A 27626-nucleotide genomic window follows, 5' to 3' on the forward strand; every position below is an offset into this window, starting at 1 on the left:
TTGGAAAGCAATGGACAAGTGTTTTTCTGTAGATTCACTTGCCAGAGGGGACTCCTGGGTACTCCTGGGCACAGCTGGCTGGAAAAGCCCCAGAGTCCATAGGGCCCCAACCAGCTCTAGGGCACGAGAGTGCACAGGAATCCTGGAAGCCGCCTTTCTGCTCTTTCTCTCCCCTTCTTTTCAAGGGTCCTGGTCTACCCTGTACAGAAGGAAGAGGGTGATGCCTTCTTAAAGCCCATTGGAAGTCAAGGTCGTGGTTACCTTGGTGGGGTGGGGAGGGCACTGGGGGCTCCTGGGAGCTCACGTGTTCTGTTTTTTGTCTGGATGCTGGCGGCATGGTAGCAAACTGACTGTTTATGACTTGTGTGCTTATCTACATGTCAGCCACACTTCAAACAGTTAAAAAAAAAGAAAAAAAACAAGGCCTGAGTTAAATCAATAAATGTTAGCTTCATTTAAAAGAAATAATGTTTCAACATGAAAAAAATCAGATTTAAAATATTTTATTAACAAAAGCTTATCCGAAATCACTTGGTTTGCAAATTTTGCAATGAAACTGCTTTATGAATTAGAGTGATCTCTTTCTTGAGCTTTTTATTTCCCTCATGAATTATATTGAATTTAGTAAAACATGCTGCTTGGCACATAATAAAAACCCAGTAACTTAATAAACAAATGAATTTGGTTAAAACAAAAAAGTTTAAAAAAAGGACAAAGGAATTAAGTCTGTTTGATTAATATAAGGCAGACAACAGGCATTATCTTGCGAAATGGAGATGACCAAAACCGAGGCGTGCAGGAGTTAGGGAGGTTATACACTGTAGTGATTAGGAACGAATCTCTGCCCCTAGAAAAGCCAAATTGCCCTTTTCCCAGAGAGGAGCCAAAGTGCCTTTCTTATACCAGGGAAGGCCCTGCAACTCGGCAGTCACAGGCGGCTGGACAGAACACCCCTCGGTCCTGGCTCTTTAGGGAAGCGACAAATGGAGGGCTCAAGGTGTTGCTGCCCAGCCGTCTTGGGGGAAGGTCCAGGCGTGACCATTTGGTGAAAGGCCACCACATGCTGCTAACAGGTGGGGCTCCTGGGGTGTCTCCTGGGAGCCCAGTGGGGATTCCTTGGGTGGAGCCCATCCCCAGTGACCCCTTCTACCCACCGCAGGAGCAGAGCTGGGTCAGCCAGAAACTTAGGCCAACTTTCCGTTCCAAGAGCCAGGAAGGGCTGGAGCAAGGGCTGTCTGCAAGGTGCGGGTACAGGCTTGGGGAAGGCTTTTCCCAAGAGTGGACTGTGTACCCCAGCTGGCCCCAAATTCAGAGAAATAAGAAGGCAGAACACGTCCCTTAGGACAAAGCAAGCCCTCTTCCCTGATGTCACCAGCCTCCTCTATGGTCTTCCTCTCCAACTGCTGTTCCTCTGCCCTGAGCGCTCTCCATCCACAGCCCCACCCCCTCCACCAGGCTGACCCCCATCCACCACACTCACACTTCTGTCTCTGGTCTCCTCGCCCAGGTAGGCGGTCAGCCCCCTATCATTGCCCATTCCAGCAGAAAAGTCATACTCAGAAGGGACTAGAGACTGACATCAGTGAGTGGATGCATGGACACCCCACTGTGGCTTCCGGAGTCATTCACTGGATAGTCATTCACTGGACAGTTATTCACAGGCGTGTGGACACAAGGGTTCAAGTCTTGGCCCTGCAGGTCTCATCTCAGAACAGCCCTGCCTCCGTTTTCACATCTGTAGGATAGGGGAATCATTTTTGCCTGCCCCAATGGGGAGTTGTAGAGACCCACCCAAGTAGGAAGAGGGTGAACAGCTGCGGATGGGACTGTGAAGGACACCTGGAAAGACCAGACAAATGGGGTCTGGGTTCAATCTGGATGGGGCCGTGGGGAAGGGAGAGGGTCGAGGCTCATGTCGTCAAGTCACTTCCTGTTGGGAGGGCTCTCAACCCCAGGCCTCAGACTTTCCTGGGAGTCACCTTGACAGTGATGGCGGATATGGAGGCCCCAAGGTGGGTGAAGCTGGGACAGTAATTCTGACGGTAATTCTCAGGTGGCAGCGGCAGACGGCTTCGAGCTGGATGCTGAGACTTCCGAGGCAGGAAGCCCCGATGCCACCAGCGCTGTGGCGGATGAGGGCCTCTTCCCATCAGCTGGCTTGTGCCATCAGCCAGTCACCTTCCACTGTCCCCACACAGCACAACTTCCATCTGCTGGTGATGCTCAGACTGATGCTCAAAGCTCATGTTCAGGCCCTGGGCCAAGAAAGCTGGAAGTGTCAGACGACTAGAAACAATCTGAAGGAAGACACCGCCTCTCCCAGCGGGGCAGCAGATGAGATCTGGACGAGGGCTTGCTTCACCTAGCGGCTGGGGGCTGCTGGAGCCCAAGCCCGCTGGCCTCTGCCTGTTGAAATAGGAGGTCTTCATGTGGCGGACTCCTCCTGTCTTCAAGGCATGCATTGACCCTGCTGGGCTCCCAGGCCCTGTCAGCACGTGTGGAGCAGTGACAGGGGTCTACAGGGCGGGTAACGGGTGGCAGGAAGGCCCCTGCTTGGTAGAAAAGAGGCCGATGTGCTAGGAGGTCACCAGGAGCTCCACTCTGTCCTCGTTCAAAACCGTCCCCAGGTGTAAGTAGAGCCGGGAAGCGAGGACACACAGCTGGGCTGGTGGTGGGAGAAATGGCCAAGCCAGCTCCAGCCACTGGTCACAGGAGAGAGGGCCCCATCCCCCCGCTCCCTCTGCTCTCCTCCTGCTCCGAGTGTTGCCTCTGCGGGGCCGAGGATTTGTAAAATACTGGAAGTTGGATGAGACTTTGAGGACGAGCCCTTGCTGGAGCCACATGCGGGAAGGAAGGTGGGTGTCAGGAAAGGGAAGGACTGTCAGGGGCCAGGCCCTTGTCTTGGGATTTCATCCTGGAGGGACCAACTCTTCACAGGATGTCGGTTCTCAGTCAGGGGCTCGCTGGGATCCCTGGGCTTCCATTCACTGATCTCCCCAGTCTGGGGTGAGGCCTGGGCGCCAGCGTATTTACAGCCCTTCCTCCAGGTGGCTCTGATGCACATCAGGATTGAAAACCACCCATTATGAGGGTGGTGCCCTCACTTTTATTCAGAGATGAGGGGACTGGCCTCATCTGAGAGGGTGAGTAACTCCCTCTAGATCACACAGCAAGAAGGGCCAGAGCAGGGCCCACACACCTTCACTGCTAGGGCCGGGGGAGCATGGGGTGCTTTGGAAAGGGCCCTTCTGGCCTCCTCCCCTCCCCCAGCACTGCCCCAGGCACGCAGCGGCTGCTCGGGACAGCTGGGGGACGGGGGAGAGGGGCTGGCAAGCAGAGCAGAGGATTTGGTGCTGGGGCTTCAGCCCTCCGCCCACCACTTACCATGGCCTCAGGTTCCTTAGCCTTAAAATGGGAGTAAGCGGCAGGGCCCTGACCACCTCAGTGGGAAGGGGCTGCAAGGTGGGGGTGGGACCTGCTGTCGCCGTCGAGGGACCCTCTGGTCTGGGAGGTCATGTGAGCCAGTGTCCGTAGCTTCTCCCGGCCAACCACAGGAGGCCCTCTCCTTCCTGCAGCCTTTTTTGGTGGCTGAAACCCTAGACTGATCCCGGAGCCAGACAGGCGGGCAGACAAGCGCATTCTTTTCAGGGGAGGCCCCCTCCTCCTCTCTCTGAGAGCCGCGAGGGGAGAGGGCAGGGCCTGCCCAGGCCTGACCCCAGACTGGGTTTCAGGCTGCGAGGCCAAGTCGGGCTCACTGGGGACCAGTGGAGGGAGTGGGAAGGAAAGCCCCAGAGGCCACTGTCTGCGGCGCGGAGTCTTGTGGGAGGAGGTGGCAGGGGGCTGATTCCAGAAGCCCTGGGGCTCGGGTGCTGCAGCTCCAGGGCTTACTCTGCGTGCTGATGACCAGTTTCTGGGCAAACCCCCTGCCTGCCCAGGCTCCGTTTCCCCGATGACTGTCACCAGCCCTGGAACCACATATGACACGAGACTGGAACCCGAGCTGTAAAAAAGGCTGCTTTCAGTTTCAAAAACCATCAAAGGTCATTCTACTGCTCTGCATCCCCGTAAAGGAAAAGAAAGGAGGGTATGACGCACACAGAGGCGTACTCCAGACAGCGCTTCTACAGTGCTGGTCAACTTAAAACAACAACAACAATGTGTTCCCAGCACCTCCCACAGGAACCAGGCTGGACACGGGCCCCACGCCTCAGGAATGGGGGAGGCAGCTTCCTTCCACAGCCTCCCTCTGGCCAGCGGGCTGACCACCTTGACCCAGGTCACAAGCCCTCTACTCTGGTTACTGGATGGAGGGAGGCAGTCCATCTCGGGTGCCATTCTGGTGGCCAAGTCACCTTGGCGGAGTCTACCTCTTGGGGAGGTGAAATGGCCTGCAGGAATTCAAGTCCTGCATCCTGGAGAGACACACACACACACGAGCCTCCAAGATGGAGACTTCAAAGGAGCGTGGGAGAGGCGGATGAGTCAGGACGCAGCCTGGAGGGGCTGTGTCATCCAGGGGATCAGCGCTCCCTCACTCTGTGGCCAAGCAGTAGTTCTGCTGGCATCCTCCTGTGTCCCTCCCTGCCGAGACCCCACCAGGCACTCAAGGGCACCGAGCGTTATCAGAGGACTGACGTCCTGCCTGGGGGACAGCAGGACCTCTGCGGCCCTGAGGAGGGTCTGGACCACACTCAGGATGAGCTGGCAAGAACAGAGAACATTCAGCATCCGGAAGACAAGGTCTCTGCCTCTGGGATGGCCTACAGGGTGTGAACAGTTTCGTGAAGTGTCCGCCGGGCTGCGGGGCAGAGCCGGTCTTGACTGTCACTGAGGTGGTTCTGTCAGGCGCTGCTCTAGGCCCGTTTCTTCCTCGTGGCAGCCCTGGACTAGCAGGGCTGGCCCCGTCACGGCTGTCTTACCAGTAAGGGCATGGCAGAACATGGAAGGTCTAACTCCCAAGCAGCCGGCCTGGCCTCTGTCCAGATAGGGGACAGAGCAAGGAAATCCACATGAAGGCGTTTGTGAGACACAACCGCAAGAGGATGAAGATGCCCTGGAGGAGCCAGTCTGTGTGAGTGTGGGGGTGGAGTCTCCTGAGATTCCTTGAAAACTGACCAGGGGGACACTTCTGCAGCACCGATGCACTGGTCTTGCTGTGTGTGTGGTCAGTCGCTCAGTTGTGTCTGACTCTTTGTGACCCCCATGGACGGTTGCCCACCAGGTTCCTATGTCCATGGAATTTTCCAGGCAAGAATATTGGAGTGGGTGGCCATTTCCTCCTCCAGGGTGTCTTCCCAACACACGATCAAACCCGGGTCTCCTGCTTGGCAAGTGGATTCTTTACCACTGAGCCACCTGGGGAGCACTGGTCTTTGGGATCTCCCTAAAGATGTGATGAGCCTCCCTTATTTAATCTGCCAAGTGTATGGACACTGATATGTATTTCACTTAAGAGTCTTTGATTTCAAGGGATATAAACCCAACATAAAGAAAAAGTGAAGCATGTCAGGGTAACAGGCTTCTGGGGAAGAGTGTGAGTGCCATCATGTTTCCATGACAACAGGAATCACACTGTCAAGCTTCCGCTTCTCTCCGCCCTGCCTCCCACCCAGGGCAGAAAACAGCCTCCATCAGATCTGAGCATGACACGTCTTAGCCCCCACCACCAGAGGGGGCAATCACAAGGCGTACTCTGACTGGCCTAGATTGGCCACCGTGTGGGCAGCAAGTCAGAGCACACTGTTTGGCTCAGCAGGGGGCAGGTGCCCATTCCCGGACCTGGTGGTGGTAGAGACTTGACAAGAAGGAAAAATGAAGAGTAGTGGGTTCCAGGGAGCAACTGCCGAGAATCTGATACTTGAAGGCCTTGCTGGCTGCTAGATGCCGCTGTCAAGAAGGCACCATCCTCCAGTTCAATTGAGCAGACTTTATTGAGCACCTATTAAGTGCAAGGCACTGCGCTAGGTGCCGTGGGAAACACAGAGAGTGAACACAGAAAGCCCTGCCCACGAGGAGCTCACAGTCTAGAAAGAGAGGTAAGACAGAGCACACAATCAGCCGCAGCGACACCAACCAGAGCGGCAAGTGCCGAAAGCAAGACAAGTGCTGTGGGGTCACAAGACACCATGAGGCTGCTTCTGCTCAGAAGCTTTAGGCAAGGGTACAGAGGACCCAGGGCCGGGCCTTTGAGGGGGAAGCCATCTGGGAGAAAGGGCATTTTTAGCAGAGAAGAGATTCACTCGGAGTGGGAGCCCACAGGTAACTGAGGAAATTGTGCGGCTGCAGTGAGTGGGCAGATGGGCTATACAGAGTGGGCCATCATGTACGACTGGGAGGTAGACTGCCAAGGATACTAAGCTCAGGAAGGTCTAAACTTGATACTCTGGTCAAGAGAGCCACTGGTCACTGCAAGAAGAGGGGTGTGCAGAAGCGTATCTTCAGAAGATAAATCTAGCAGCTGTGCAGTCTCAAGGGGGTAGTTACAGGCAGGAAAGCTGTGAGGTGGGCTGACAGGTCAGAGGCTGATGCCCACAGGGAGGCCATGAGCACAAGATGCGGGGGGGGTGGGGGGGGGCAATGGCCAAAAAGGGACAACGGTGGGTGTGGGGACCTTGTGGCAGAGTGGGTGGGAAAAGACAAGAGAACAGATGCAGGCAGAGGGTCTGGGGGGCAGTGGGTCTGGGGATGTCTCAGGGCTTCTAGGTAGACCTAAATATGCACTCATAAGGGGCAGGGCTGGAGCTGGGAGTCACTTCAGCAAAGAGGGGGCGGTTCGAGTCAAGGAAGTGTGTTGATCTCTAAGGGTGAGCGCGTCTCAAAATGTGGTCCATGGACCACCTGTGTGGGAACCATCCAGGGAATTTGCTGAAATGGCAGATTTCCATGCTTTACGCCAGAGCTACTAAATAAACCTCTCTGGGTAGTGCCCAGTCATCTGTATTAAGAACTGCCCTCCCCATCATGCGTCCCATAGCTGGTCTGAAGTTTGGAAACCACCTGTTGAGCTGGTCTTTCTGCTGAACTGGCCTTTAGGTAAAAGAAGGAAAAGGAATGAAGACTGTTTAGGAGTGAGGGAAATCTCAGAAAATAGGGAAAGTAAGGGTCAACAGATGCAAAGAGTCGGACACGACTGAGGGACTGAACTGAACTACTCCTTGGAAGGAAACTTATGACCAACCTAGATAGCATATTCAAAAGCAGAGACATTACTTTGCCAACAAAGGTCCGTCTAGTCAAGGCTATGGTTTTTCCAGTGGTCATGTACGGATGTGAGAGTTGGACTGTGAAGAAAGCTGAGCACCGAAGAATTGATGCTTTTGAACTGTGGTGTTGGAGAAGACTCTTGAGAATCCCTTAGACTGCAAGGAGATCCAACCAGTCCATTCTAAAGGAGATCAGTCCTGGGTGTTCTTTGGAAGGAATGATGCTAAAGCTGATACTCCAGTACTTTGGCCACCTCATGCGAAGAGTTGACTCATTGGAAAAGACCCTGATGCTAGGAGGGATTGGGGGCAGGAGGAGAAGGGGACGACAGAGGATGAGATAGCTGGAAGGCATCACTGACTCGATGGACATGAGTTTGAATGAACTCTCGGAGTTGGTGATGGACAGGGAGGCCTGGTGTGCTGCGATTCATGGGGTCGCAAAGAATCAGACAGGACTGAGCGACTGAACTGAGCTGAACTGAAGGGTCAACAATGTCATGCTATGGTTACTGAATGTGGACATGCAGATTCAGGATTGGGAAAAGGTTTCTGAATTTGGAAACTGACTGGTCTCCAATGACTTCCCTTGATTCATCCCATGTGATGGGGTGGAGGCCAAGTTTGCAGACACAGAAGTGGAAAGTGGGAAAGGGAAGGAAGGTAGCAATGAACAGAGATCCTTAGGGAAATCAGGTTGTTTTAATCTCAGGATGTGAAATATGTAGGGAATAATGAGAGGTAGATAACGAAGAAATGGAGTAGTCAGAGTAACTAACCAAACAAACTATAGCTGGGAGATGAGAGGAGATGGGCTGAGGGACACAGGATGGAAGAGGACAAGTGGGGACGTAGAAGGGTTGCTGGCGAGGTAGAGGTGGGGAGAAATTCCTTAAGGAAGGCTGTGTCTCAGAGATGTGTGGGAGGCAGGCTGGGCCTGAGTTGGGAGTGGTGCCAAGGCCCAACTCCAGGGTGCCCAGTGCCATTTGCCATGGTGGGGGGAAGGGCATGAGACTCAGTGGGGGTGGGGGTTCAGAGCATCATGGATTCTATGTGAGGATCATATTCCACAAATGCCACAATAAGCCTAAGCAATAAAGCAAGATTATCCCTCCTCTCACTGACACCAAAAGCTACAACAGGTCAGTGGAGTCCCTGGTGACAGTCACACCCTGCTAAGCCTGCCAGAACAATGCTGACCCTTCATCCAGGACGGCTGAGCCTTCTTACTGTTTTTCTAGCCACTGGACTGTAGGGTCTCAAACACTGGCTACTTGACAGAAAGACCAAACCAGTCTTTCTGCTCCCAGGTGGCAGTCTGGGGTGTGGGGAAGAATGTAGGCCCAGAGATCATTCAGCATCACTGCCTACTTATTCTTTTCCGGACAACTTCTCCGAGTCTACTGAAGGAGGGTGGCACCCTCTGCCCTGCCTCCTGCTTCACAGGAATGCCATGGAATACAGGATGCAGAGTCACCTGGAGGAGTTACAGGAAACACTGCTGCAGACAGTCCCCAAGGTGGTTCCAAAAACCTACCAGGGGAGGTAGACCGGGAGTATCAACACTGAGCCTAGTATTAAGAGGAGTCTGAGAACAAATCATGACTTCTTAAAATAATGGTTTGAGAATTGAGCTTTAAAATATTAAATTTAACTATACTTGATAGATTTCAGAAAGAACTGTGGATTCTGTTTCATGTTATAATTTACCAAGGTAAGTAAGTAATGCTTTTCTGAAACTCCTCCCACTTACCTTCTGCACTCTTCCTTCCTGCACCCAAGAAAGAGGAAAGGGGCTGGTGGAGCTCTCAGAGACAATACTAAGATCACAGAGGCTTATGTAATTCAAAGGTCAGGTCACTTCTAGAGCCTAGAAAACTCCTGACCTCTAGTCCTAGCCAGCTCTACCTAGCATCAGTGGTGCCTCAGCCCCCCTCCCAGGAAGACCAGTGGGTAAATCCTGGCAATCAAGGCATGCCCCTCAGGTCCTTCTCTGAACAGGAGCAGTGCTGGATTGGCAAGGCCACTTGACCTGGAAGGTAAAGTCACTGTGAGAGGGACCCAGCCCTCACACCTCTGCTGTTGTTTTTTAAAACCATCATTTGTGAAGCTGAGGCACAGGGGCTGTGACTGAAGTTGCCTTCTGGCCTCCACGTGCACAGCTGGATGACTTGGGTATCCTACCCCCAGATGACAACCAGCTCCACACCAGAATGCATCTTAAAGGCATCCAAGAGAGAAAGTGACTGAAGTCCGAATTTGGCCACCTGAGGACTCTGGACTCACCCCTGGAGGGATGCAGGATCACATGTGCCTAGAGGGAGCACTGGGGGGGAGCCAGCCAGGTCTGCTCATGGCCAACTAAGTCCCTTCACCATGAAGAACAAATCTGCACTGAGTCCTCTGGAATTGTTTCTGGGGGCCACAAGAGATGTGATCTACAAGGCAGATGTGAAACTGATCGTGAGCAGCCTGGGGAAAGAGCAAATATAAAATACAAAGCCCTTTGAAGGTCCAGAGAACAAGAAAGATGTTAACAGTTAATTATCCAGAAAAAGAATTTTCACTGACACAGAATTTAGGCAACACTGAAAACACAATACTAAGATATCAATTCTGAGACAGACCCATAGGAAGGGCAGCTTAGGAGAACACTAAAGAGATTAACACAGGAAAAATAAATACAGGGCTCTGGGCCCCCACAGAAGCTACTAATGCTATTTATTGGCTTGGGTCATTCTTGAGAATAGAAAACCAGTTTTTTGGCAAAGCTGCACAAACTTCACATGGGGCATCTCCCAAGGTTGTGGACACCAAACGACTGTAATAATGATGCTCTTCACTAAACTTCCTCACATCCCACTAGCATCTTCAGAAGCTAAGATGTGACTTCTAGAGTCAGTCAGGGACTGAGTGGTGCGTGTCCCAGCCATGCACGAGGGATCCAGTTCACAGCTGTGGACTTGGGCGCGTCCAGACAGAGGGCACTTGGAGCCTCAGTTCCCTCTTCTGCCAGGTGGGAAGGGAGGAAGGGCTGGACTACGTGGGCTCTCAAGTTTCTCCCAGCTGGATACTCCGTGCGTCTAACTCTGCCCTGGTCATTAACAATGGCTAGGCACAAGGTGCCATCTAGTGGCGTCACTTGTCCACTCTCACAAATGGCTCCAATGAAAGACCCCAGAGGAGCAAAATTAACTCCTACAGACTCTAATTCCAGGGGTGAGGGTAGAGGAGGCCAGGAGGGTGAGCACACTTCATGTCAGTGGACGTGACATAGTCATCTCAAGAAAATATACTTTAAAGAGTTCTTGCTTTCCCTAAGAAAGCAACTTTTTTTTTTTTTAAGAAAGGCTAATCATATTCATTTGTCAATATTTTCAGCATTAAGGAAAATAGTTTAAAAAACATAAAAATGTAAGTGCACTCAAGAGTAACTGCTATTAAACAGTTCTGAACAGGCAGAAAATGTAGACTTTCCTTTTACAGAAAATGTTAAATCCGTAATAGCAGCATAATGTATATATATAAAAAAGCTGGTTTTGAAAACCCAGATTTTTTTTATACACAAAACATCTGTGTTTTTTTTTTCTCCTATACACTACAACAGCATTTCCACTGGGAAATTGGTTTTTTCACATTATGTCACTTCCTGCTGGCACATGCAGATACTAGCTTGAGTGTGTGTCTTCAGCCCAGAGCCCCAGTTCCCAACAGCCTTTAGTCCAATACCATGGCGGAGAGCGCGTTCAGGTCTTTCATGTATGGATGAGCTGCCAAGATCTGGTCGATTTTCAGTTTTTGCTCCGAGTCAGGGAAGATCTTCAGAAGGGCTTCCCTCAGCTCGTTGGTTTCTGCAGGAGATCTCTGTGCTGGCATGGGCAGATTCTGCTGGATGTTGGAAAGGTTGGGCAAAAGTGGGAAGCGGGGTTGCTGAGGAAGCCAGTGGCTGGGTGGGGTGCCCTGAATCCGGGTCGGAGGCTGGTGGCTGGTGCTGGCTGCCTGGGCGCCAGGGACTCTGAAGCTGGGGTCAAACATGCCCACATTTGGCAGGGCGTTGAGTAGGGGCTGCATATCTCTGTGAATGGAAGCAAGCCCTGGTGAGCTAGGTTAGGAGACAAACAAGAAATCTGTCTAAAAATATCTGCTTCTGACTCCAAAACTCAAGGAGCTACTCCCTGGCCTCTGAAGGCAAGAGAAGACTGCAGCCATGGCAGGGAGGGCAACCACCCACAGACAGGCCCGTGGGGATGCCGCTAACACCAAGTCCAGCCCAGTTGTGACAGGGAATGCTGGCTCTTTATGAGCCACTCCACTTCCTGGCCTGCTGCTGTGAGGACTGACCCCATCCAGCTGCTTGGCTCTGAACCAGGGTGTACCAGGAAGCTTTCAAAAGATCTGGACGCAGGACCATACTCTCTTGCAGATTCAGATTCTCTGTGGGGCCAGGCTGATGGGGATCTTTGGGCAGAGAGGCTGCCTCCCCAGCCCCTCAAGTCTGAGTGAGATGTTGGTGTCCACAACTTGAATGCACATGAGTGTGTCTAGGGCATCTCTACCATTAAAAAGACCCCCACCTGATTCTGCTTGCAGTAGAGAAATGGGGCTGCTGAACACTTTTCCCAACTTCAAAAGCTCAGTCCCTCTGTTGGGGGAGGGGGGGTTGCGGCAGGGGGTGCAATGACTAACTTTGTATTCAATGGGTCTTATGTGAGTAGGCAAGACTGACCCTGCTGCCAGGCTGCTGAGGCTGGAGAAGGAGACAGAATTCTCCATTAAATTTGACCCATGGACCCTGATGCTTGCACACAGGCCTGAGGTCTTAAAGCCTAGCAGAGAATTTCCAAGTTAAGACTTTGGAAGAAAAAATAAGATGTATGGCCATTCAGCAGGTGTTTAAAATGGCTACCATTCTCTTGGTGGAGGTAGGTAGAGAAGCAGGACCTTTGGGAACGGAGTGTGTAATAAAACACAAAGGCTCAAAAGAGAAATGATTCACAAGACCTGGGAGTGGAAATCATGCCAGTCTCGTGTGCTGAAGACACTTCTGTGTGAGCCACCTGCCCTTTCCAATCCAAACCCAGAATCCCCCAAAGGCCCTGTCATAAACGGAGAGGATCAGCTCTAAAGTCTCACTGTCTTGAAACGCTGGGGGAGCTGTCTCTCACTTCTTTCAGCTTACACCCCTTTCAGCTGAGAAATACACAGAAATGTAGCTTATTTCACTTTTTAAAAAGAGAAAAGGCCTATCACTGGGGAATATGATCTGTCCACTTAAGAATGGACAATGTCCATTCTTGAGAATTCTGAAAATGGAAACACGTCTTTAAACACACACAAACAAAAAAACCACAATCTACAAGAAAGAAAACCTAAGCTATCAAATTAATTTCAGACAAATATAGAATACTTGCTTCTCTACTCAGTGAGGTAGATAGTAACAGTTTCCCAGGTAGTGATTCCTGAATAGTAAATAAATTCATATAAGCATAAAATATTCAAAGTAAATGACTTGGCAAAATGAATTTAAAAAGATACTCTCACACACACAAAGAACCTAATTAGCATTCACTAGTAAGTGACCCCTAGCAAAATCTGCTCTGTCTTCTTTGGCCTACAGAAAGTCTGGCTCTCCATCCTCTCTTCTGGGATTAAAACCAAATGGACCACAAATGAAGATTTGGTCTCTGGGAGACATTCCACCGATATTTCACCAGCACTAAATTTAAGGCTAGTTTTTAAAATAAAAGACCATTTATAATATTCAGGGAGAGAGTGCACTTGCACTTGAAGCACAAAACAACAAACAAATTTGTAAACACAAGACAATCTGGAAAAGGAAATAAATACCTAAGGAAGACTTCCTTCCGAAGAAATTCTTCTAATCGAGGTCCACTTCTTCCCAGAGGGTCATCAGGAACCATAAATATGTCCCCCACAAAGGTATACTGGAGCAATCTACAACAGGGAGAATAATTACAGTGTGGGAGAAAAAAGTAAATTAAAAGACTGCTTAACCAAATCCATCTGCAATGCAAGAGAGCCCGGTTCAATTCCTGAGTTGGGAAGATCCCCTGGAGAAGGGATAGGCTACCCATCCCTTCTTGGGGTATTCTTCTATCAGTATTTCCTTCTGCCAGTATTCTTGGGCTTCCCTTGTGGCTCAGCTAGTGAAGCATCTGCCTGCAATGTGGGAGACCTGGGTTTGATCCCTGGGCTGAGAAGATCCCCTGGAGAAGGGAAAGGCTACCCACTCCAGTGTTCTGGCCTGGAGAATCCCGTGGACTGTATATGTATAGCGCATGGGGTCACAGAGAGCTGGACGTGACTGAGAGACTCTCACTTAACCACTAAAGCAAAGAAAACCAACACACCCCAGTGAAACCACTTTCTCTTTTGGATACAAATACAACAGAGTAAGAAACTTTTACCTACTGGCTCTCATATTTCTTATCAAGACTTTCAGATTTTTATCTGGGCTTGGGAAGCAGCTTCTTTTCCTAATATAATGTTCAATATAACTTTGAAAAACAAGATGGAAAGACTGTCACCTTAGGATACAATGGGTGCTCAACAAAGGTTTAATTTTTCAATAAGTGAGCTCATAAGCAAACCTACTGATGTCCTTTTAAAAAAGGGAATTAGTGTATGAAGAAATACTGAAGGTCAGTTGAATATGATTTATCAAGTCTAGAAAAATGTTTTAAAAAAAATCCAAATGCCTGATTTGCTGCCTGGATCCTGGTTTCTGCCTTGCTTTATGACTTCTGAAGGCTGGTGTGTGAGGGAGTCTTCACTGCACTTAAACCTTCTATGCACACAGATGAGTGTCCGATAAATACTGACAGTGAGCTCAGGGCACAAATCCAACAGAAACATGTGCTAGAAGATTAATGGCTTGTTAACTGTGCCCAGAAGGTCAAAGACCAATTCTCACTTCAGCTATCACCAAAGTTTCTTAACAGCATATGGGTCAAATGCATATAGTAACTAACTTTCACCTGGGTATCATATTCTAAAACCCTCTAATCAAAAAACATAAATATCAGACAAGAGGCAACCATGAAACCCCCTAGACAGGTAAGTATGTAGTTACACTGGTTATATACCAGTTATACACAATCTCAAGGTATGTTTTTTAGATTTCCGGCATTTATGACTCATCCCTGGCACTACCATAAGACTACTGGTTTTTGGTAAGTACTTGTCAGATGATGCTTGTTTACAGAAAGTCCTGGAAGCCTGTGCTCACTGATCTTAATGTAGCTGAACACACTCAGGGTGTCATCACAAACAGAAAACTTTGTTATTTTGGATATTCAATGTGCTTTCAATTCAGATGACTAAACTTTGATGGTAAAATGCTCAAGAAAAGTATCAGATATTAAAAACTAGAAATATTCTTTCCTTTCCCCAAAGTGAAAACCCAGTCCGCATACTGATTTTGGTACTATCCTCTTGCTGAAATCACAGCTGTTATCAAACTTAGCCTTCATATTTCACTGTTGAGTAAAGCCTGGGGGAGGCCCAATGACTTGCTCAAGTGTCCCTCGGCATCAGGCCACGGTCAAGCTAGGTAGTCATTTCTGCTCCATCACACAGTTAACAGAGTTAACTGGGCCACAAAGATACGCCTCTTGCCAGGGGACACTGGTCTACAGAAGACACCTGTGGGCACCAGAGCACGTTCACACATCACTTGCTGGTGCTGCTCTGTGCCCAGTCCTCCCGCTTCCTGACGGGGGCCAGCTACCCTGTGGATTGGAAGCACAGTCTTATGATACCTTTGGTCTCCTGAACTGCTTCCAAAGTGGACAAAAAACAAACAGTAAACAACAAAAAGCATCTCTGACCAAAGACAAAGAAAAAAGTATTACCTTTTTGTAATTATTTCTCTCCAGGAGACTGACTCGGTCACAAACTCTCTGAAGTTATCATTTGTTACAATTATGCCACCAGTTTTGTCCGCTAAGTGTAGTAGAAACCTATGGTAATGTAAGAGTGGTTAAAACAGGCAAGCAGGCATCCCTGGTTCAGAGTAGCTTTACTATAAAAAACAAAAGGATTTCCTCTCCACAGGGAAATCAAAGAATTTAACCAAGGCTGGGATGCAGAAAAGTTAAGCCCCTGTCAAGTGAACATCAACCTGAAATACTGAACACCTGAAATTACTAGAATGATTATAAATGAAGGCCTGGTTTTCATAAAATCTTTTTAAAAAATAATCTTAAGCATAATTTATACATTTTTCTAGACAAGTTGTATTATCAATAGAGTGGTAATATGATAATGCATGAGGACTAGAGAAGGAGTGACAGAATTGATGCCTGTGAAATCACTATTCAGTTTTCAGTTGCTAAGCTACGGTACTTTGGTTCTAAGATTAGCCTTGCCACAGTCAGCCTTGCATTTTTTTTTTTTAGCCTAAATGCACATTTTCTGCCCTGACTTAAGAAGAGATGTCCAGAACTGCCATTAGGTTTAGTCCAAGTTATAGATCCATGCAAATGAAAATTATGAGAAGATATATGGCGATCATACGGGCTTCCCTGGTGGCTCAGAGGTTAAAGCGTCTGCCTGCAATGCGGGAGACCTGGGTTCAATCCCTGGGTTGGGAAGATCCCCTGGAGAAGGAAATGGCAACCCATTCCAGTATTCCTGCCTGGAAAAGCCCATGGACGGAGGAGCTTGGTGGGCTACAGTCCACAGGGTCATAAAGAGTCAGACACGACTGAGTGACTTCACTTTCACTTTTCACTTTCATATGGTGATCAAAAAGTGTAACAAGTAAACATTACAGAGAATTCTATTTCATTATTCAAGATTATTCATGTTCAAACCCTCTCAATGAGAGATTTGTGAGGACAATATGAGTTTCATCCCCTAGTCAGGATGACCACATTTGTCTGAGGCAATGCAGATAATGAAACAATAAAATAAGTGAAATCACTGAATTAAAGGTGCAAAACAACTGCTTTTATTATCAGTAGGGGGTACTTAAAAGGAGATCAAAAAACAAGCCTCATTAGTTTCAGAAATCTTAGGAAACCTTGATAAGTAAATATGATTTAGCATGAGTATCTTAAATTATTTCTAATTGGCATGAACAGTGAGCAGTAATGTTTGTCCACAAGTATTAACGAAAATAGGCAGTAAAGCTTCTGGGTGTGTACTGTGAATCAGGACACATGTTCACATCCGCTAAAAACCCAGAGAGCCATATAAATTAAGTGAAAACCTAGCTGACATACTTGTGTATGCATTCAAATTCTGTAGGTGTGAGAAGGAAGCTGCTGCGTTAAAAGCATCTGAAGGCACTTCGTGAGCCTGGCAGTCCAACCTGCCTTTTCACGTGAGCTCTCCAGGGTCTCTGCCCAGAATCTCTGGAGCAAGGGTAGTCCCTCCACCCCAATCTTCCAATACTTTCTCACCTATGCCCCTACCCCCAGGTGCCTCCTCCTGCACTCTTTCATGCCATCTCGGATTCTCCCCAGATCTGCTCTCTCATACCAGCCTGGTGAAGGGCAAGGGGTTGTCAGTGAGGAGGCCCTTTGGACCTCTTGCTGAATGTCTGTTCACTCCAAGTTCTCTTCCCCTGCCAAGCTCCTCTTTTCATCTCTCACCCATCTGACCATCATTCACTACCTTGGGTTACAAGCTAAGCACTGTCTTCAACGTGAGGCAGCGCTGTGGTAGAACAATGAGGCAAAAGCCCCAGGAAGCTGTAAGTGCTGGAGGTCAGAGTGAAAGAGGGTGAGGGCAGGAGAGCAAAGAGCAGGAGGCCAGCACTTCAGTTCCCAGACACTCGTCTCAGCACCTGCTATCTGAGCAATGTACCAACCTAAGAAACGCAGCTTATTCCTTTAACATGAGGGGCAGCTGAGACCATCTTCTATTATATGGAAGAAATACTGAGGGCTCAGGCATCACAATGACAGACTAAGTCACCAGCCAGATATAACCAGGAGGAGACAGAGGAAGTGTGAAAAGCACTCTTGAGGCTGCCACACTAAGACAAGACAAACATTACTTCTAGGAAGTATTTAAAAAGACTACAACTCAATATGGGCTTTTTACTTAGAGATTCTCAGCCATGTTTTATTAAAAAAGTTTTTTAACTCAATAGCTTCTTTGGTAATGTCCCTGAGTGTATTAGTATAACCTTAAAGACTATGAATGTTAAAATTCTCAAACTCGGGTCAAGCATGTCCTTTTAAGATGTGGATTCAGGTGCCTGATGAACTGTCTGGTGGAGCAGGTGGCTGGCTCCTCACCACCCCACACCCACTTTAGAAAGGAAAACAGCCTTTCATACCTGTCATCATGAGAAGCAATTCTTTCTCCAAAGACCATCCGTGCAGGAGTTAAAGATAATATTCCAAGCTCCTGGAGCTGGGTTAAGAAGTGCTGTTCTGTTAATGGAATAAGTTGAATACACATTCAGAAAAAGGCTATCTACCCAGATGTTTGAATAAATGAAAGCATCCCCAAATGTTTCACTTGGAGACTTGTGGGTAACTTTTTTTCTATTGACTCACAAAGATTGCATTTTATGAACTTACTGGGAAGGGGGGAAAAATCAAGGAAGACATATTCCAAAACAAATGTAATGTAAAAATTGACTTTAGCTATTTTTTAAACTTAAAAATGTTCAACTTATTTGCTTTGTAAGAAGAATAAACCATAAACCTATACATAAAGGATCTTACTATTAAGAACTTTTTCTCAGCTACATTACAAGCAACAGAGGACAAAGAGAGTGAGGGCCCAAGTCCCTGAGAGAGGGCAGGGGTTGGAATAGAAGAGGGATGCCAGAGAGGCAGACAGACTGTTCTGTCCTGATCCCAAGAAAGGTCTGCTTGGTCCCTATTCCAAAAGTCTGTCAAATCTCCCTCTGATTGCTACCCTATCTAATCTCTTCTCTGTTATTGGTACAAATATTTACTGATTTTCATGGGAGTGGGTCATGACAGAGAATAAAAGAGGGCCAAAACCACAAACGAGTAATAGGCAAAATAGCAGCTACAGGCTCAGGGTCTGAGATTCCCACTACTGCATTCCCTACAATGGTACTCACCACTGACTTAGGCTGAAATGTTCTAACACAGTGCTTTATGGCTCTACAAATGCAAGCACATAAGGCTTACAAGACTCTTTCAGGGATCCTACTGCAAAACGACTGAAATGAGTAGTTCTGCCTCATTCTCAAGGACCCTCTGCTAGGACAAATACACTTCCCCTGAGGAGGGAAGTTGGGATACCTGGGAAGTGTACTTTTACCATTTCTACCTCAACAGCGACTAAGTTTTATTACTTCCTGCTGAATGTGCTGGGTGGGTCCTGTTCTCACCCTTCCTCCTCCCAGTCTACCTTTATTTCCAGGTAGTCTGATGCATCAAGCTGCTTGGCACAACCCTTTCACCAATCTTCCTATTAAGACCCAAGAAAAGAAAAACCTTAACTTTCTCTGGATATTTCAGGATCCACAATAAGTTCAAATCTTTCATGTGTGGCCTGCAGGTCAGCCATGCAGTACCACACAGTGAACATAAATGACTTATATTAAGCTATTAAACAAACTGTTAAAAAGACATCCTATGGGAGGGTTCCAAATTTATCAAATGATCATTTTCAAAAATACTATTTAAAGAGGAAGAAACCTAGCCTCGTAGAAAGACATATTTAATCAACTTTTTAGAAAGTCAAAGAAAATTTTTGTGATATATAATGAAGACTAACTTTTTATATAAACATCTATTAAACTTTCCATCCCTCCCCCAAGTATGTCTTATGCTCTAAAACTCTCTTCAACTGATTTTTTTTTTAAACTGAATGCAACAAATTTAGTTTTGTTTTTAAAGCTGCTGCCTATGGCACATGGCACTATTCTAAGTAGTGTGTGTTGCAATTAAGAGCCAACTGATTACCTAATTATTAGTAACCTGGAAAAATCAGTTTGTCTCACCTGTGACATTAGGATCCCGCCTTGTTCTCCACTGTGGAACAAATACAGTGATGTTTCTGTTGCCGAGCTTCCAAAAATATTCAACCGCAATTGCAATTCCACGACAAGAAAAGAACTTTTTCAGACCATGGCTATATGAAAATAAGTAAAATTTATTTCAGTTGAAAGCATGTTTAAAGCATGTTAAGTTTTACCAGGATAAAGTGAAAAAGTAAAATCCACAAACAACAAAAACAATTAGGACAATATTTCCTTTAATAGTTTGCTGCTTTGCAAAGCCAAGAGAAACCACGACAGGAGATGTGACTCAATAGCTTTATGATTTCGGTTTTATTTTATTCAGTTGATTTGAGTGTGCTTCTGTGGTAGAGGGCAGTTTGAGCTTCGGGGCTATACTTGTTTACTACACCTTTTATGTTTGGTTTTAGATGAAGAGCCCATTCTAGAGAGTCCTAGTTTACTGGCCTCCAAGAATCTTTGATGAATGTTAGAAGGAATTTGTGGCCATAGCAGAAGCAGCTATGATCAGAACGATCCCATGACATGTTCTCACCACCACAGCTTCCAGGGGTTTCAAATATATCTGCCTCCATCCAGGAGGGCTGCATCCCCTCTCTGGACAACTGGGAAACCAACTCAGTTTACAGCTTCCAGGAAACAAGCTGATGGCAAGACTCACATGGAACTACCTGGGGGCCATGGCACATGATTCTTGTGACGGAAGCAGACAGCAAGGGGAAAGTAATTAAACAAGGGACAGTACTGAACACGAGTGAGGGCCAGACACTGCTGCACCACAGAACTGCCAACTCTAAGAGAGGGGCTGGAGCTACGTTCCATGTTTACCAGAACATGGTGGCCAGATCGGGCCCTTACTTTTTAACTCATGGTACAGAGGATTAAAAACTGTTTCCCCACCCCAAAACCAATTTCAAAAGAAATGAAGAAAAATATTTTAAAATTATTCTCCAGCAGTTAAGGAAAAGCAGAGGTTTTAACCCTTTCAACTATCCCCAGTGGTACTGTCCCCAACTAACTCTACGTTTTCATGGAGCAAGAATGGGGTGGACCTGTAACAAGCATCTAACATCCAGAAGAGGGGCTCAGAAATGCCTCCTTTTAGAGGCTAAAACCCACTCTTCTCAGTCAATCATAAATCAGACTCCACAGGCATCAGCTCCACTCCAGGAAATGTACACAAGTAAACAAACCCATTCTTGATGAAATAACTTAGCAGTGGCTTGTTTATCTAAAAGCATTTAAATATGGCAGGAATGTAGCAATATGACATTTGTTACTGGAAAATCGGCTTAAGGCGGGTAGTTTTTGTACAGAGGGTCTTAGTCTTGAGAGACATGCACTAAAAAAGCTTATTAAGTGCCTTCTTAGCTAATTCATCAGACACCAATGTATAAGAACTCTTTTTCCTCTTTTCCTTAAATGTTTCTGTTGACAGCAACAGCAGAAACTAAGTGGAAATAAAGTCTCAGTCCATTCCTTTGGGTCCTGGTGGTTCAGATGGTAAAGAACCTACCTGCAATGCAAGAGACCTGGGTTTAATCCCTGGGACAGGAAGATCCCTGGAGAAGGGATAGCTACCACTCCAGTATTCTTGCGTGGAGAATTTCATGGACAGAGGAGTCTGGTGGGCTACAATCCACAGGGTCACGACGAGTTAGACACGATCAAGCGACTAAAGCTTTTCAAGGAAAAGGAGGGAAATGACAGTAGATAAAATTCTACTGCCCTGGAACTCCTCCCAAGCTTAGAGAGGGAAAGTGGAATTTCTAGAAACATTAGCACGAAAACAAAATTCCAGGGGCTTCCCTGGTGGCTAAGTGGTAAAGAATCCACCTGCCGACACAGAAGACACGGGTTTGATCACTGGTCTGGGAAGACCCCACAAGCCTAGGGGCAACTAGGCTCTTGACCCTGTGCTCTAGAGCCTGGAAGCCACAACTACTGAGCCCATGTGCCAAAACTGTTGAAGCCTGTGTGCTCGAGAGCCTGTGCTCTACGCAACAAGAAAAGCTACCACGAGAAGCCTGCACACTGCAACTAGAGAGTAGCCCTGTTGTCCACAACTAGAGAAAAGCCTGCGCAGCAAAGCCTATCAGCACAGATACAAAAATAAATGAAAAAAACAATAACAACAATTCAAAGGGTTAGCTATCCTCAGTGATAAGAGCAAAACATTTTTAATACCCTGAAAAATTTCTAGAGCTGATTCAGGAATAAATAGCAGTTCAAACTTCTGGTAAAGAACATATGGACTAATTCAGAAGACAAAGCAACAGAAATAAAATCAAGTAGAGCCAAATTATTGGATTTAAAATAATAAGGTCCCACTTTTATTTTCATATCATAATCAAGCAAAAAATGCGCTGTCTCCTAGCCTCTCTGTAATCACAGAAAAGCAACTTGCTGACAGGTAAACACAGACCAAATGTCTTTTTTGACTCAGAGAAAAAGGGTACACATATAATAATACCTCTCTACCCAGGTGAAGGCCAAAGCTCTGGGGCTCCCAGATGCAAATAGAGAATTAACAGATATTAAGCCTGAGAAGCCAGATGTGCAGGCTCTCAAGGGAGATTTAAACTTCTGTTTCCATATACTTGGAGACAAATTACACCATTGTGTTGTTTTCCTCTTCTGTATTATAGCAGACAACTAGAAAGAAGAGGATTCAAAGCAGAGAGGAGATGGGTGATAAATACCTGATAAAACAGATTAAAATGCAGGGCCATCACAGAAGCAGGCAGGGCAGTGTGGGGAAACAGAGAAAAACCCTTTCTGAGATACCCAGGAAAGAGGAATTCTTTTCTGTAGCCTCCATTTAATAACAAGAGCCATGGAACCCTGATATACAAGACTACCATGAAAAAATGGTTACAATATATAGGCAAGTGAACGGACAAACCTCATCTACATGGAAAATGATCTATTCAGATAAGTCAGGTGCTCTTTGCTGAAGTTTCAGACTGACAGAGACGAAATGTTATCTGGCCACTGCGGTGATGTCTAGCCATACACCACATACAATTTCCATTTACTCATCGTTTGACTCATTCACGGTGACAAAGGGGAAAAACCAAGTAGAGATATGCATAATCAGCAGCATTAAATAGGGTATTTCGGAATTTCTCACGGTGTGTTAGAAACTGCAGACATCACACTGGCCTGGCAAATAAATGAGGCTTTGCAGAAACCCAGGGATGAGTGGGCTTGAGTGGCTTTAAGGAAGGGTTCAAACCTATTGCTCAAATACTCAAGTTTCCTTTTTAACTACTTCCCCAACTAGCTGGGTCAAGCTAGTGAGGTTTACTCAGCAGTGCTTAAGCAACTCAGGAGTAATGTATCCAATGGCTCTAAGGTCTAAAAATTTAATCTCAACTTCTGTGGGAAGAGGTGGGGTGTACGATGGCTCTGGAGAACTGTATCATGGGTCAAAATTTTGTAGCTGCATAATCTTGGACAAGATTTTCAAGCCATTTCATGTTATGTATATTACAGATAATTTTTACCTCACAAAACTGGTGTAAAGGTTATGTTTAAAAGATAAAGTCAGTACCTGATATATAACAAGTGTTTCAGTTTTAAGATTCCAAATATTTGTTGAAATGTAATCCAAATTGATTTACTACAGCAACTGGAAGACCAAGCTATAAATAGGTGGTGAAAAGTCATTTAAACAATCCCAATCTTCATTAAGTCTTTAATTCATTCATTCATTCAACACATTGTCACCGAGTGGTTACTATGTGCCAGGCACCATGGACCTTGGGGATAGTTCAGTGAGCCGAATACACATGAATCACTTTTATGGAATTTATAGTCTGTAATTCCCATTTAAACTGAAGCAGCTGATTTAGAATAATTTTTTTTCTGCCTCAAAAAAATTGAGGTGAAATTCACACAATGTAAAATAATCATTTTAAAGTGAATTTAGTATATTCACAATGTTGTGTGACCACCATTTGTATCTTGTTCCAAAACATTTCCATCACTCCAAAAAAAACCCCCTGTACCCATTAAACAGTTTCTTCCCAGAATAAGAGTCAATTTTAATTACTGACATTTTGAGATCTCCATCAAATTAAGTATAAGTCTGTCTGCCTAGGATAATATATCCTTTGTAAAAGAGTTGCTTTTAATTGAGATGTCTATAAATTCAAAGAAAATTAAAATCCTCTCAATCAGCCTATGGTTTCCCTTAGTGCACTAATTCAGTGGTTTTCAAAAGAAATGGCACTGTACTGAACGAGGTTAGGAATTATGTAACAGTGTTTTGGGGTGTCACAATGGCTTGGGAGCATTATGGGCAAAGTAGGAGGGACCAGATATGCAAAAACATCCTGTTCTGTACAGCCAGTGTGACTATAGATTTCAACAGTAGCTCCTCTGAGAAGTACACTAGTTACTACAAAAAGGCTTTTTAAAAGTATCATTATCACCGTTCATTCTATCTTAATTTGCATTTCTTAGTCTTTGAACACCAATTTGGGAAATCTCTCCACATACAGAACAATGAAAAAGGATTAATATTACTCATAATCGTGACCTAAATTTTATATCATCATTAGGCTCAAGAAATTGTAACAATGAGGAACTGCTGTAGGGCTTGGGCTGTGAGTAACTGAAATTGTACTTTACATTTTTACTTAGATAATGCCATACAGTTGTGGGCCATTTGCTGGGTTTCCCCCAAAAGAACTGCCAAAAAACAAAGTGAAATGACAATAAACAGCATTATTTGGAAATGAAGACAACCAGATTACATATTTTTACTGCCTATATTCACTTTTACATGTGAAGTGCTGGCATTTTCTTTTCTTATTTTTGAAAGCAAAGAACAGCACCATTCAAAAAATAAAAATCGAGAATCTTTATATTTAAAAAATAGATACTAAAATATTAAAATATTTATAGATGGAAATGAGATATCTGAAAATTCCTTCAAAATGGGTGAAAGGCAGCAGGTGGGGCACAGATGAAACAAAGTGAAAGGACAGAACGAGACAGGCCTGAGCTGATAATCACTGACGCTAGGAGACGGCACACGCGCATCTCAAATGAATGTGAATCCCAACACGCGTGGAATTTATCATATCATCTTCTTGTGAATTTCTCTGAAAATTGTAACAAAAAATAACAAGTATGTAATAAATGCATAATTTAATAACAGTTTTCAATTCATTTTTCAATTTTAGCAAGTATTCCTGAAAAATCAGGGGATTAATTGATGTTTTAGAACTCCTAGGAAAGAGGTTATATAAGTATCCAGCAATTCAGGAAAGTACATATGACCCTTAAACAACACAAGTTTGAACACAGGGTCCACTTAAACATGGACCTTTTTTCAAGAGTAAATACTACAGTACTAAAAGATATAGAACAGCTTTATGGAGGGCTGACAATAAAGTTAATTCTGACCATGCAGGGGGTCGACAGCCCCCAACCCCACATCATTAGAGGGCCAACTGTATTTCAATTTCTCCTTCATTCCATGTCCAGGTGCCCCTTTTCTTGAATTGCAGCTACTTAAAATGCTAATCCCTTGGACTGCAAAGAGATCCAACCAGTCCATCCTAAAGGAGATCAGTCCTGAGTGTTCATTGGAAGGACTGATGTTGAAGCTGAAACTCCAATACTTTGACCACCTGATGTGAAGAGCTGACTCATTTGAAAAGACCCTGATGCTGGGAGAGATTGAAGGCGGGAGGAGAAGAGAACGACAGAGGATGAGATGGCTGGATGGCATCACCAACTCAATGGACATGAGTTTGAGTGAACTCCGGGAGTTGGTGATGGACAGGGAGGCCTGGCGTGCTGCGGTTCGTGGGGTCACAAAGAGTCAGACACGACTGAGCGACTGAACTGAACTGAACTAAAGGCATCTTCAAAATCAGTAGAGTGACTGGTTTTGAAAACCAGAGAGAGATTTTACCTAGCAGTTGTTGAAACAGCATGATAAAGACGTCCTTTATCTCAGGGCAAAAAGTTGTATCAAGTGAAACCAAGCAGGCTGAAACCCATCTGAGGTCAAACAGCTGGTTCCCAGTGGGCGGAAACCCTGACTCTGACCCCTACATTCTCTTTATATCAAACTGCCCCTTAGAGCTCTAAGACAGGCTAAATAGAAATGATCATTTAACTTAACTATACAAACTTTCAGTAAGAGCAGAGGCCCATAAAGAAACTCAAAACCGAAGAATTCCTTTGAAAGGAAACTGCTGTCACTCTTATCAACAAAAGTATAACAGAAGTACATCATGCCTATTATCACTGCACATTCTAGGGTAAAGACCTGGCATGTTGTACAGAAAAAGAAAAAGAAATCTCATTTTTGTTTTAAGCTTCATCCTTGTATTCAGAACCCAGTGGTGTTAAGACAACATTAAGAACCTGAGGATTTAAGTCTCTATACTGCTTATCACTGGGAAATGCAATGTGAAAAGCCAAATTTTCTATCATTCCCTGTCCTCAGAAATATAGGCTCAGCAGAGTGAAGAAAGAGTCTACAATGCCAGAGAATGGGGTCAACTACACACAGGATAGTTCCTATAAACACTGCAATTCTGAGACACGGCTAAGAGCCCTATTGAAAGCTATAATTTGAAGAGAGTGGACTTACGTAATTGCAACATTGCTTCCATCTATAACAATGTGCTTCAAATCCGTCCTCCCTGGTTCATTTTTTAATTCCAGCTTGTAGGGCACTTTCAGAGTATCTCGAAATCTTTGAACCCCTGTAACTGAGCAATCAATATGCTCAGAAGGTCCCGCCAACCTAGCATCAGTAACTGAAGGTAACAGCTGGGAGAGCGGCATCGGTGGAGAAAGGGGTGGACAGCCGGGCTTAGACTGAGGAGAGCTACAACACCTCGGGCGGTTTTCACAGGCAGACTTCATACTATTTGGAAGCAAAGGTTCTGCTTGCTGCTGCAAACCATTTTCAGGAAAAACCGGAATTCTGGGCTGGTGACTTGAAGCTCCTCTTGAAACAAAACTGACAACTTCTTTGGGACTTGAAGGGACAACAGCGGGTAAAGGGCCATCGGTCTCCAGGTCTATGTTACAAATGTAGTTCTGATTTGAACTCCAGGTTTCTTGTTTCTGTTCTACTGGCACTGTTCTGAAAGTATTAATTTTGCAATTTGAGGTACATGGTTTTGATTCAACTCTGAATGGTAACTGAGAAAAATTTTCCACCATATTTTGCTGTGTGTGAGTTTGTGTTTTCTTTGGAGTGGAATCTGCTGTAAGCTCATTTATGCTGCTACAGACACCTTTATTTTTGGTTCTGCTGGTCTCTGGATACACAGTACCAGGTGAAAGTTCTCTGTCTCCTTGGAATCTTTTATTTTCTTTTTCAATTTCCTCCAAGAGTAATAACGGTTCAGTAGATGGCCCATACTCCCTAATGACCTTTTCAACAATTTCTTGGGAATAGCCCATGGTTTTAAAAAAGTTCACAAGAATGTTGTACTCCATTTCCTCAGTAGTGTCTTTTACGTCTGGACTTAAATTTTCGGCCTCAGTAGAAGAATCAGAGACGTCAATGATTACACTTCCAGCTAATGTCTTACCATCATGTAGAAGCTCTCCCTCTTCAACATTTTCCAAAGAAAACTGTTTCTTGGTATGCCTTTCTTCAGAATCAGAAAACCTCCTTTTGTGACAAACTCTGTCTTTGGAAAGTGCCTCTTCATCTGGCGTTACACCATTTATTGGAACAAAAAGTACATCTTGTGAACTAGAAAAGACTGTGTCCATTTGTTTTGTGAGCTCAGAAACGGGAGTCCCCGCTTTATTTCTTGCATCTTCCTGCAAAACAATTTCATCTCTGGAAATAGTCAGCCCTGTGGCAGCATTCTGCATAAACTCTGCTTGTGTAGAATCTCTAATTTCAACAACATCATCATCTCCTGTTTCAAATAGATTCTCCTCACCTTGGGTGAGTGCCAAGAGTTCTTTTTTCAAGGAAGTGGGTAAAATTAACAAATCCATTGTGTAACTGTCTGCACGGGCTTCAACAAATTGTTTAAATTCCCTTTTTACCTCTGATTCTTTCTGGCTGTTGGGTAGGTTCTCATTATTCTCAAAGAGCTTTACAAACTGCTGAATGTGACTCCGAGCCATGACCACAGCTTCTGCACTTCCTCTGATGCCAAGGAGACCGATGTCGAGAATGCAGAGATCGGCACAGGTGTCCTGAATCAAGCTCTTCAGAAACAGGCTCTGTGCCCCAACAAAAATGCAGTGCATGGCCTTGGGGTAACATTCTCTTTCTTCTAGTTCAGGTTCACAGATTCCTTTAATATATTCCTGTAAAGAGAAGAGAAGAAATTAGATCAATTTATAAAAGCACTTTACAGCACATATGATGTTACATACGAAATACAAATACCAAACCTTACAAAAGTCAAAAGCCTGCTAATATCTTTGAAAAAAATACC

General features: G+C 45.6%; 1 protein-coding gene across 4 annotated transcripts in view; it reads right to left on the reverse strand.

The window, feature by feature from the left end:
• Positions 1-487: 487 nt before the first annotated feature.
• The window catches only part of N4BP1 (NEDD4 binding protein 1), a 63493-nt gene continuing 36354 nt past the window's right edge, over positions 488-27626 (reverse strand). For 2 of the 4 annotated variants that reach the window (XM_055553851.1, XM_055553850.1), the window contains 6 exons: positions 25802-27495; positions 19165-19295; positions 17515-17611; positions 15077-15184; positions 13050-13157; positions 8039-11277 (listed from right to left, as the gene is read on the reverse strand). In XM_055553851.1, coding sequence (XP_055409826.1) covers positions 10920-11277; positions 13050-13157; positions 15077-15184; positions 17515-17611; positions 19165-19295; positions 25802-27495 — 2496 coding nt within the window. In that variant the 3' untranslated portion in view covers positions 8039-10919. Of the gene's footprint in view, positions 4001-8038; positions 11278-13049; positions 13158-15076; positions 15185-17514; positions 17612-19164; positions 19296-25801; positions 27496-27626 lie in introns of those variants that run through there. The other 2 variants (XM_055553848.1, XM_055553849.1) reach the window with 2 other exon arrangements.

Source organism: Bubalus kerabau, chromosome 17, assembly GCF_029407905.1.
Source record: "Bubalus kerabau isolate K-KA32 ecotype Philippines breed swamp buffalo chromosome 17, PCC_UOA_SB_1v2, whole genome shotgun sequence".
Lineage (NCBI taxonomy): Eukaryota > Metazoa > Chordata > Mammalia > Artiodactyla > Bovidae > Bubalus > Bubalus kerabau.